Source organism: Loxodonta africana, chromosome 9 (genome assembly GCF_030014295.1).
Source record: "Loxodonta africana isolate mLoxAfr1 chromosome 9, mLoxAfr1.hap2, whole genome shotgun sequence".
Lineage (NCBI taxonomy): Eukaryota > Metazoa > Chordata > Mammalia > Proboscidea > Elephantidae > Loxodonta > Loxodonta africana.
In genome coordinates, this window is record NC_087350.1 from 82,483,673 (window position 1) to 82,496,481 (window position 12,809).

A 12,809-nucleotide genomic window follows, 5' to 3' on the forward strand; every position below is an offset into this window, starting at 1 on the left:
TTTTGATTGTCACCACTGGGGGTTGTTCTGGCATCCAGCAGGTGTTGAAGTCAAGGAATATTCCTAAACATCCCACAATGCACATACCAGCTCCCCACAAAAAAGAACTGTCCAGCCCAAAATGTCAATAGTGCTCAAGTGGAGAAACCCTGATGTGCCCCAGCCTACCGGTTATTCAGACGACCAATTTAGCTCTGTAATAACAACACTCAAACTCTGTAATAAGCTTCATTATAAGACTGTTAAAACAGCAAGTTTTAAATTTTCCTAAGGGTACCAATTACAAGAAGTGCAGAGCTGAGAGTCTTATGACCACCACCACACTCAGCTATAAGGGAGCAAATGAAAAGCACTTATACTCAGCAATACCACAGCATAGGTACTGAGGAAGCCTTGGGAGCAACTCAGGGCAGCCATTACCTACCTCTCCTGGGGGCCTAAGACATCCTCTTTGTGTAGCCCCAGATGCGGGGGAGGATGAGCCATGGCATCTTGTTTAATCTCCTTGGGTTCACATGCTTTCTCCTTCTCTGTTTCATCTGTCACCTCCAAGGCTTTCTCTTGTTCTCCAAAACCTGCTTGGCCTTCTCTGGAAAAGCTTCCAGAGCTGTGGCAGGAATGAATTGAGTCTCTCTCTCTACGGTCATCATCTTGTTCATGATACTGGTCTAGTTCACTCAGCTGAGAGCTTCCTTGACTCACATTACAGGAAGAGCCATACCTACTACTGCTGGTGGGGCTGCAATAATGAGAGGAAGACAGATTAGTAAATAAATGCAAACCAGGGATCAGGGCAAAAGTATGCATAAATCCAGGAAATAATGATTTTATCAGTGGCAAGGATCAGGGATCACAAACATGAGGTTCCTGGGAAGAGGACCAAATGTTACAGTCTAACAGAACCACAACAGCAAAAAAAACACAACATGCTAGGTTCTACAACAGCATTTAACATATATCTTGCACTTAACTTTAAAGAGTATTTTATTTTAATTAGATATATGTGAGCAGGATCAAGAATTATTAAAATAGTCTGTTGCTTAAAACTCTTTACTCAGTCTTCTAAAGGAACTTGTCCAGTGGCTGTGATTAAAGTTCTCTAATTTCCACATAGTAAAAAGGAGTGAAAATTTCACTCCCTTTTTTTCTATTATTTGTTAAATTGAGATCCCCATTTCCTCCTGACAGTAGACATGTTCTTTCAATTATCTCTCAGCCATCTGCAGAATGAAGTAATAGAAGCCATTGGGAGATGGAGGCCAGGACCAAGAAATTCCACAGGGTGGTGGTCTCACCTATGTGAAAAAAAAAAAAAAAAAAAATGCTACAGTGATAATCCCGGCAGCACAGGGAGTGCCTCAAAGATGAACTTGCCCATCTGTAACTGAGCTGCTCTCAGGGCATGGTTCAGTTCTAGACAAAGTGGACAAGCTCAACTTCAGGATACGGGTCATGGCTATATTAGTGCATTTCTGTACCTGAAGAAAGGCTGACCCAAACCTCTCTCAACCACCTGAATTCTCATGCCCAGAAAGGGAATCCTTTACCCTGCTATGAGAGCAAGAGTAGCAGAGAAAAGGGCAGTGAATGGTGGTAAGAAGGGCAAAGCTGTAGAAAAAAAACAGTATCCAGAAGTTACTCCCTTTGTCTAATACTCTTCAGCCCTATCTGAAGGATTTAGTCCTATTAAGACTGATGGATTTGGCAATGATCTGCAAGATATATCCAAGCCCACTTGGGTTTTTCAACCCCAAGTCAGGGACGCTCATTTTATTCCTGGTGTTCTGCTGGAAAGCCTCCATGCAAAAGGACAAGGAATTTCCTTGCCCCAGAGCCAAGCGTTTACTAAAAGGCTTATGTTTATCCTTCTCTAAATCAAGAGAAATCATTGTTGTTTTCCAGTGAGATATTCCCTCATGGTTCATCGTAATTACTTGGTATTTTCATCCTCTATCCCATGGTAGCAGAACAAGTACCAGATCACTTTTCTAAGTAGTTCCCAACACACATACACACATTCTCTCTCTCTTTCTCTCTCTCTCTCGCACACACACAGACACAGAGAATCTCTAAAGCCCCAGACCAGCCCCTTTGGATAGGCTTGGGCCAGAGGTCAGGGCGGCGTTCTTAGCTGCACTAAATAGTGCTTCCTCTTAGAGGAAATAATAACACCCTCTGCAGACGGGCCCTGCGCAGTGCTCCAGACTGAAGGACTACAGCAAAGGGCAACCCTGAGGTCCTTTGAGACTTGACTTAACATTAATCAAACCCCAGTCTCAAGGGTAGTAAAGGCAGAGAGTGATACACCGGAAGAAACTTTGCAAATCCATGTGGAATAGGATACGAAATATAGATTATCTCAACCTATTCTTTGTACTTTATTTAACACCCTCATTGCCACTGGAGGAAGCATCTTAGAAGATTTGGAAAAGCAAAGTAGAAGGTCTCTCCCCTTCTATTATAGATGTAAGAGCCTAAGACCAAGGCAGCATCTATCATGTAGTTGTAGTTAATATATGACACTCAATTACTCACTGCCTCTTTCTGCTCTTTCTTCTCCATCTTGTACATTATACAAGGTAGAGCAAACCAGAATGAATAAATCTTACAATGGGTTACAGGTTAGACTTTCCTCTAAGCAGGAAGCACCTTGTTCCAATAAATGAATTACCCTTGGCACTAGAGAGAATGGAGGGGATGAAAAGGTGCACACATTACTTCTTGTTAACCCCTAGTTAACATGAAGCTCAGATGCTAGGAAAGATAAAGGCAGGATAAAAAGCAGGCTATAATTAGTCTACCACTAAGTCAGTTGCATCATAAATGGTCAATTCCTTAAAACTATTTATGATGCTTCAGTTGAGAACAGGCCTTTTGTTGATCTTTGGCTCCTTGATGTCATTCAGAGTTACTGGCTGCTGTACATTTGAAATAGAGTCAGTGCTAACAGGCACTGCCTCCTCATCTTGTTTTTCTGTCTGGTGAAGTAGCTTAGAGACAGGGCAACACTCTTCCTCATGTGTCCCTGAAGAATACGTGGGGCCACAAAAGTTGCTGCCCTTGGTACCCAAGTGTTCTCCAGATGCTGGGATTTCCTGCTGGTTTTCCACTTCTCCAGGCCCTGAAAGCCCACAGGTACATACATTTGGCCTGGTCTCAAACTGCTCGAAGGTCCCAGAGGGCTGATTGCAGGCCTTAGCGAGCTCAACACTGGCCCCAGATATTTGAGAAGGTTCCAAAGCTTTGTTATCCTCACTGGAGTTAAGGTCCTGATCACTACAGATAACCAAAATTGAAGGGGAGGATTCTGCAGGCAATTGCTCAGGGCCCCCTTTATTCTCTTTTGGCCATGGAAATGAAAGATCCAGCTTCTTTCCAAACCCCAGTTTGAGATCCCTTGCCAGTACACTCTCTTTCCCCTCACTCCCTCCCTCAAATAGAGTTGACAACTTCTTAAAACTGGACATTAAACCAGTTTCTGCTGTTCTATTGCCAGAGGGGGAAGGTGAAGAAAAGAAAGAGCCCGGTGGTTTCCCATGGTCAGTAGCAGAGGATGGGAAGCAGAGCTTTGGCCAACTGGTCATATTTGGGATCTCAAATCGAGGTCTTGGATGCTCTCTTTCTTGGGGGATTGCAGGTGGATCTTTCTGGGCATCAAGTATCCCACAACTTTTTTCTGCACAAAGTACAGTTTCCTCTAGCACAGGATGAGAAAGGTACCCTTGAGTTTCCAGTGTGGTAGTGCTCTGGCTGACACTTTTCTCATCAAAAGGTGTTATATTGGTTTCTGTCAAATTAACTGCGTGCAGCTCCAAGATGTTTTGATTTGTGGAGGCAGACTGTATAGCTGGATCTGGCTTAAGAGGAAGAAGAGGCTGAATTAGGGGAGGAAGCTCTTTGGCAACCCAGGTAGGATCTGGATGCAACTGTGCTGGCTCTGCTTCCAATGATGCCTCTGTGTCTGTAGCCTGCAACACCCCCATGTCTCCTTCATCACTCAGAGACAATACTCTTTGCACAGTATCATCCCCAGAGACAGAAGATGAAGCACAAATTGTTTCAGAACCTTGGGGTTCTGGAATATTTTCAGGAATATTACTGTTTTCCATTTTGGTTGTTAGTTTAGGGTCATCTATCAAAGTATCTGGGTTTGACTTGGTACTAGGCACAGTCATTCTACAGTCACTGAGAGTAGATTCTGAACTGAGCACGGCAGAGGTAGCTGCTCTCCACAAACTTTCTGGAGGGACTGATTCTAGAGCATCTCTAGAACAACCATTTTGAAGCCATGAAGTAGGTGGACTAGATGACTCTTCCTTATGTATCTCTGGTTTGGAACTTTTGAAAATTCCAAATAACTCATCCATGAGGGGCTGAGATGATGTACCAGAAGAAAGAGGGAAAAATGGTTTTTTATTTGTTGGTTTAGGGGAAGAGAAAAGTTCAGTGAAAGTTTTGGGGGGTTCAATTAAGCACCCAGAGAAAGATTTCATTTTGGTCACAAACCCTGAAAGCATTTCTGCTGAAGAGCCCAACACTGATTTATCTTCTTCTTTATCTGCATCTTGGCTTTGGAGGTGCCCCGCACACCCTGGCTCAGTAGAGGAAAAGGCTGGTTCCAGGATCTGTGGTATCACCTCATTAGGGGTCTTTTCTAATGGCAAGTTCAATGGCTTACTAGTAAATCTTTCATTTTGGTGGTGGTTAGTGCAAGTGTCTAAATTGTTGAGCTTTTCAATTAAATGGCTATCATGTGACAAAGACTTGACAAGTGAGTCATAAGGGAAGGTCTTCTGGTTGAAAGCCTCTTCTTCATAGGGAGCCATCCCAAAGGTCTCGGGACCATTGCGGAGTGTTTCAGCCTGTGCCTGAAATAATGGTGAATGAGGAACAATGTCTTTTTGCAACTGAGTCATCTGGGAATCTGCTAAAGATGTCCCTGGTCCATTATTACCAGAATTCTGTTTTCCCTGATAGTTCTCTATACTGAGTTCATCTGTGAGGGAGGTAATCTCAATGGTGTTGTTATTGGAAACACTAGGTGTCATTTGCTGGTCATGAACTACCTCCTGGGCTATGCTATCTTTATTGCCATTGGAACCTTCTCTAGTCATTGTGCCACCGATATCTACAAAAATACCTGGCTTCTTATAAGGCTGGGAAGTCACTGGAGGAACAGTTGAAAGGCTTTGTTTTTCCCCAGAATTCTGCTGCTTTTCATCCAAGAAGGACAAGCTAAAGAAACTAAAAGTAGAGCTATTATGAGAGGCATCCTTCTTGGTGCTTGAGCTGGTAGTGGAAAAAAAGGAAGGAAGTGTGAATAACCCTTCTGCTTGAGATTTGGCTCTTGGGAAAGCAGCAGAGGTTCTCTTCCCAGATTTTTCAGATCCAGTCAGGAAAGACAATATACTCGTTCTGGTTGGCAACTCTGGTTGGGATGAAGATGCTGTGGCAGTTGTAAAACCTCCACCTTTGTCAGGAAAATGATTTTCTTGTTCATTTGAATTTCTCCTGCTCAGAATATCCAAAGACATTTTATTACTTCTGGAAACTTCTGTTACTGTAGAAACACCATTAGTTTCTACTGAAGAATCTCTGGAAGACTCTTTGAGATGAATTGTTGATAAAAATGAATTTGGTGACTGCTGGATTAGGTTGTCTCTGAAGGGTACCTCTTTTCCAGGCAAATTATTAGCCAGCATCTCCCTAGTTGATGACTCCTTCACGCCACTGTCATCAACAGTAGTCTGCTTGTCCAGACGTCTAACTCTAACCTTCCCTTTAGAGGATATAGGTGCAGGAGGAAAGTTCCCAACATCCTGACTGATTAGCAGTACAGAATTAGGACTTGATCCGACCTCATCTTTGTTACTTATTGAAGAAACAGGCATATTTTCAGTTGTCTGTATAGGGGATACATTGGTTTTAAAGAAATCCCCAAGGCTACCAAAAAAAGCTGAAACACCAGAAGATTCTTTCTTTTCCTGAGATGATATCTTTCCATTTTTGATACCATTCTTTTCCAAGTTTGCTGATCCCTCTTTATACATCTGGGTTTTAAAGATGTTCAAAAATCCAGATGCTTGGTTTTCATTTGCTAATGTACTTGCTGAAGATTCTTCTCCCCAACCAAATTGTTTTAACGCATTTTTAAATACTGTTTTCTCAGGCACTTTGAAAGACTGGTCCCGGGGAAGCTCACAATTCTTGGGTTCATCCCTACTACACTGCGATGCATGAGGAATTATATTAGGGTCCACTGTAATGATTTCATCATTTTCTATACCTGATTTACCCTGAGGAATTGTTTGGCTTACCTGAGAAACAGAATTTAACAAACTTCGTTTTTTCACTTGAATGCTTTTCTTTAAAGGGAATCCTTGCTTTATATTTTTAGTAAATTCTGGTCGTTGAACATTAGATACCATCTCTCTCTTTGAATCTCTCTTAAGACTTTCTTCCTCATTTTGGAAGTTACCCTCTAATTGCTTACTGGAAATTAATGACTGAAGACCATCATTTGTGAGCTCTGCTAATTTTGACTGCTGATCCATTTTCTGCATGACTGAAGACTCTAAGGATTCATTTTTATCAAAATTCAAAGTCCTTCCAGCCAAGGTACTCAAAGCAGAAAATAATGAAGTCACTTTGTTCACTGATGACATCTCTTCTGCATGATGTGAGCCTTTAGTCATATTTTCAGGCTGAACCAAAGAGGCTGCATCTTCAGAAGACTGGAGGCAATAGATATTGGAAAGGTAAATTGATGAATCCTTAGCTAAAGGTTGCTTCTTATCTCCCTCTACAATTTGATTTCCATTTAAAACATAATTAGTAGCAGTTTTGGGCTCATATCTCAGGTCCAATACACATTCAAGGCCTTCAGAACCATATGGTCTTTCTTTGAAAGATGCAAAATCTCCTTTAAACTCTTGAGGATTATAGCCTGAAAAATCTAATGGTTGATCTCTTTGGCCAAAACATGACTCTTCAAGTACTGGTGAAAAGGTTTCTAAATTTAGACACATTGGCCTCTCACTTCTTGGCAAAACTACAGATAAATCAATTGGTTCCTCTTCAACATACCACAATAATTCATCTTCCTTGTCAAGAACTTTAAAACTGCAGGCAGAAACCATGTTGTCTTCCAACATAATGCTTGACAGATCGTTTGTCTGTAAATCACAATTCAAACACGCTTGATAAGAACAATCAGGTATAAACAAATATGCATACTGCCCAGTTGAATCAGTGAGGACAGAATATATATATTGACCATCATGGTACATATAATATCCATAATTCCCATCCTCAGATGGCCACCATACTCCATTTTCAACACATGACAACCATTCCTGATACTCATAACCAAAACTTGAGAAAACAGAGCTTTCATCCATTCTTAGTGATTCTTGATCAACTACTATGGGCCATGCAGTCTTCTCATAACTTGAAGAATAACTTAAGTCAATGGGAAAATCTTCTAGTGAATTCTTAGTCTCATTAATTGGAAGATGACTAGAATTTCCATGTAATGAGTTAGCTGCCCACATATCATCTCTTAATAAGTAATCTTCATTAAATGCTAATTGGTCAAATGATTCATATGGTAAATCACACCAAATGACACTGTTTGGATCTGTTCTCCAGTCTAAGATATTTGCATTTTGATGTTTTTGGCAGATATTTATTACAGAGTTTTCTGAGTCAGGCCATAAGAAAACATCAGCTGATGGAAGTGTATTTTGACTCAACATGTAATAAACTGGCTGAAGTTTTCTGGAATTTTTTGAGAAAGTTTTCATGTTAGAATTCCATTCAAAACATAAAGGATTGTTCATCTCTTCAGAAGCCTGACAGTGGTTTGATTTATTAAGAATTTTAGTATTTAGTATAGGTGAATTTAACTTGTTTGAATTTTCATGTAGTTTTGCCTCAAGAACATAGTGTGGCGTTAACCCCTTAGCCAAAGAATTCTGTAAGAGGCTCTCCTCATCATTTGAAGTACAGTGAAGTAGATCATTCTCAGAAAAGTGAAAGTGTTTTTCATTTAGCTGTTTTTTTCTTGTGAGAGAACAATGGTAATTATTAACCCAAGAATCACATAATGGTATGTTTTCATATTCTGTTTTAGGTAAAGATAAGAAACCTTTTAGGAAGTCAGAAGTTTCTTGTTTTTCAACATAGTTCCTCTGGTTCTCAGAAGTCACACATGAAGTAACAGGGACCTCATCCAAAGATAAATGCTTATTTCCACTCAAACTCTTTGTGATGCCTAAAGCCATGGACTTCGCTTCATCTGGTTTGCAATCAGCCATACTGCTACTTGATATCAAGTTAAATATTCCAGACAGTAAGCTGGGGCTACTATTCCTAGGATAGTAGTCATCATTTTTCAAACTTAATTCTCGTTGGCCAAATGAGTTTTCAGAAGAAAACCTAAACAGGCCAGAAAGTAGGCTTCCTTGGGTTCTTTTCTTGGAAGCTTTATTTACAATTTTGTCTTCACTGATTTCATTAACCAAAGTGGATTTTGAAATGGTAGAAGTAAATGCTAATGAAAAGTCTAATACTGTTGAAGTTAAAGATGTTACTTGTGTAAGATTCTTACTTTCTCCTGAAGGATCTGAAGTTATATGTTCTCTGGGCACAACTCCAGGGATGATTAAGGCATCTCTTTGACAAGTCTTTACTGTTGTGTAGTCATTTGCATTTAATTCCCCTACATTCCCAAATTTCCCAAGATCATTATTAACACTTAGAACTGTGTAAGACTTTATGAAATTAAGTTTGGTATCTTTAGGACAAATTATTGGGTCATTCCTATTAAATTCCTCTGTATTGCCATATTTCCCTAGATTATTTTGAATATCTGGAAATGAATTAGATTTTACTGAATTTTGTTTGTCATCTTCTTGGCAATTTCTTTGGATCTCTTCATCAGTGATTACTGTTGAGCCATTAAAACTCTGGTCATTGACAGAGATATGGTTGTCAGTGAAAGGAAATTTAAACAAATGGAAAATGCTTCCTTTCTCTCTTAAATTCTGTTGCTTTTCAGAATGACTAAGAACTCTGAAAAATGGAATATGTAATTTTGCACCAAATGAAAAGGAATGTCCATCTTTCTTAGAGCCCCTTTCCAAAGCATCTTCCTCCAACTGGTGAATTTTCATGGATTCTGACAAAGTTTCCTTTGAATAGGTCTCAGGAGAAGTAATCAAAAACTGGCTAAAGGATTTTCTGTGTGGCTCAAGGAAATCATCACTACCAGTAACTCTGTCCTCCTCTAAAGGCTTTGAAGAAGATTGTTTATTTGCAGTTCTACTGCCAGCCACACAAGGATGCCCTGGAGTATCTACGGCACATATTTTTGGTTGATCCGGCAACAGAGACAGATCTGTACAGGGCTTTCCTTCCAATAGACTCTCAATATTATCTCTCTTACTTGAAGAGCTGGCTAAGCTTGAAGGTTCACTGGCCACGTGGGAGGACGAAAAATCCTCACTTGTGGACATTTGGGACCAGCCTGTAATTTCCCCGTCATGCCTATCTAAACCAAGAATGCTACTACTGTGATTGCCAATGGTGTCTTCCCTTTGATTTGACTCTGAACCACAACCAACAAACATTTCCTTTCTCAGTGGTTTGTTCTGGTCATCTTTTTTGGCTCTCTCCATTTCTGAAAAGATCTTTAATGGATTTAGCATGCTGAAAACAGACTTTATAACAGAGCTCTGACTCTGTGGAGCTGAGTCCTTTTCAACAGTTTCTGTTGTATCCTTAATGCTTAAACCCCCAGTTGTATTGTCTGTGTGCTCATTTTCAGAGGTTTTGCCATGTCTGCCAACATCCTTACTATCAACTGTTTGACAGGATGATAGAGATTGCATAGGAAGATCCTTCTCCAATACTGACTTCCCTCTGGGCTTAGAGCCCAAATTAATCGTCTCCATTTGATTAAGAGTTTCTGTTTTCTCTGGAACTAAATAAATCAGCTTTTCCACAGAGTTTGTTAGATGCTTTGTACCTGAACCCACCTTTTCTGTGAGTGAACTGAATAAAGAACCAACAGCACATTTCATTCCATTCGGCTCCGGGAAGGAGATGGCCTTCTCCTCACTCTTGACAATGGTTAAAGGTGATATTTGATCCCCAGCCATTTTCTGTTCTGCCTTATCAACAGTGCAACTGTGTTTATGTGATTTCTTAGTTTTTGAAAGGGAACCAAATCTATTTATCTCCTCCTCCTTTTCTGCTAAATATTCTGACACTGTTTCCACTAAACACTGAAGCTCATCCATTGTATCAATAAAATCCTCCTTAGGTTCCTCCATAGAGGAAGGGGTGGTTTTTTCCACAGAACATCTGGACATATTTCTAAGTATATTTGCATCACAATTCACTCTCTGTAATAAGAATGCTGGATTTGCTACATAAGATTCTTCAGGAAAGCCCCCAAAGTGGTAGCTATTAGATGGAAGACATGTTGGTGACAGTAAACCATCCTGCTTATCAGAAATGGGGGAACCCAGAAATTCATCAGAAGTACTGCTAGTAGAATCTTCAAGAATAGCTAATGGAGTAAAATTGGTGACATGCTGGTTTGAGCTAGAAGACTTTTCACAGTCCTCAAAACGGCCAGGAAGATCATGATCATAACTTTCCAGCTGAGTGGTCCACACGCCACTCTTAACCACAAATCTATTTTTGTAAGGATGCAAAGCTGGGTGATTTTTTTTCTTATTTTTAATGTGGCAAAGGTTACTATTTTCAGTATCTTTTGATTTAGTCTCAGTTCTAGATCTATCATCATATTGCCTGCTTTCACTGTTATCAAAATGACTGTATAAAGGTTTCTTTTTCCTTCTCCTATCAGCTGTATCATATTTCTGGGGATATCTGGAGAAAATACATGTTTCAAGCGTAAGCTCAAAATCCGGAACAGCTGAGAATTCTGTTTGTTGGCTCTGAGACTGTCTCTTTTTCCAGTTCTTGTACTTTGGTTGTTGTTGTTGGCTGTAATATTTGTGAGTTTTTGAAAGGGTTCTGATTTCTTTTACTTCTGCTTCCTTCAAGTCTATATTACTATTTTCTAGACGCTCCTGTGATATCTTCCCTTCTACCTCCTCATATATACCTTCTTGCTCTTCATAGTCAACATCAGAGAAAGCTGGAATAATTCTAGTTTTATCATTTTTAGCCTGTGAGCCTTGTCTAATATAAGGAGATAAAATTGGAGGAACAGTAAGGTAAAGAAAGGAGGGAAAACAGGGAAAAGAAGGAAACAAGTTATAAGATTTAGTACATGATCAATGAGAAGACAAGAATAGTAAAACTGTCAATTTGATTTAAAAAAAGACTAAAAAAAATGACAAAGAAACCTACATATTTAAATTAATAGTATATCAATGTAGTCAAATAGTTTTTTCCACATCTGAAAAAGAATAGCTACAATAATGATTTAAAAATGCTTTACTCGCTACGATTTGTCATTGTTGAGTTTTTAGGGTCCTTTTATTTCCTAAGTAACAAAAAAATAAATAAACTTGTTTTATCAATATCTAGAACGCATTTGCAGTGCCAAAGTTTAGAAACTGTGCAGTATACCATAAAAACATATCGAGGGATTTAAACAAACCTAAATTTGTTGATGAATTTGGGCCTGAAAAAAAGCTAAGCTGTTAGCTTGTTGAGTTATATTTGAGGTTATATAGCCAAGAATATGCTCAAACATTTCTTTTTGAAAGAAAACAGTATATAATAATAACAAAATAATCTCTGACAATCAGTAGAAGTCAAACCTTGTTATACTCTCAGAAACAGAAAATTATTGAAAACATAATTTGTGAAATTTACAGGCTACATGCACTGAGGATCACAGTGAAATGAAAAATTTTCCCTATACTGGTTACAACAGTAGACACTGAGCATCCAACTTAAGTCAATGAATACTGAAGACAGCTGACCTTCCTTTCATTTGGGCTACAGACCTACTGCTTCCTGTGTTCTGAGGCAAGAGTGAGGTGTAGAAAGGGCCTACAGACTAGGAGCTTGTCAGCAAAATGTGCTAATAGTATTTCTTTACGAAATTTATTTTTTATTTTTATACTTCTAATTTACCGGAAGGTGCCTGAAAACAATTTTGTGTCCATGAGGATTTTAAACTTTATTCCTAAAAGAACTGCGTAATGTAAGGATTTAGACTTTTTCTGAAAAACAGACTAACGGAACAAAGGTAAATTTCAGCCCAGCTCATCTTGCGCTTTTTCCCCCAAAACTTCAAGTTAGCTTGGTGTTTACAATGATAGAGAAGTCTAAAAATTGATGCTAGTGATATAATCTCTTCAAAACCCTTAAAAAGGAGAAATCATTTCAAAAATTTAAGCTGAAAATGCCTACAATAAAAAGACTCCTTAAAATCATGTTAATTTTTCCTCTGTTTAAGATGAAAATATATACTTTTAATCTCATTTTATATACTGAGACAGTAAAATTTAATTTATGGGAGAATTGAAAGAAACTGCTAAGAAAAAAAATTCCAATTTAAAGAACAGCATTAATGCCCCTCTAAATGTTATTTATTATAGCAGTGACACAGGAAATAATCAAAATGGGTACTGATAGGTAAGTTACAGTTTGTCCAAATAGAAAAGTATGCAGTCTTTTAGGTTGTTGTGCCATTATCACTGCTTGGCCTATAGATCTAATTCTTACAAACACAGACATTGCACTGTACAAAGAGGAAAGAGGGCCCAACTCTTTTCTTTTTTTTTTTTGCTATTATACTTTTTTCTTCAAGTAGGGCA

The 12,809-nt window shown here is 39.0% G+C and overlaps 1 protein-coding gene across 7 annotated transcripts in view; it reads right to left on the minus strand.

Moving 5' to 3' along the window:
- The window catches only part of UNC13B (unc-13 homolog B), a 196,617-nt gene that overhangs the window by 83,013 nt on the left and 100,795 nt on the right, over positions 1 to 12,809 (minus strand). For 6 of the 7 annotated variants that reach the window (XM_064291765.1, XM_023545165.2, XM_023545166.2 and 3 more), the window contains one exon: positions 425 to 739. In XM_064291765.1, coding sequence (XP_064147835.1) covers positions 425 to 739 — 315 coding nt within the window. Of the gene's footprint in view, positions 1 to 424; positions 740 to 2,871; positions 10,903 to 12,809 lie in introns of all 7 variants that reach the window. The other variant, XM_064291767.1, reaches the window with a different exon arrangement.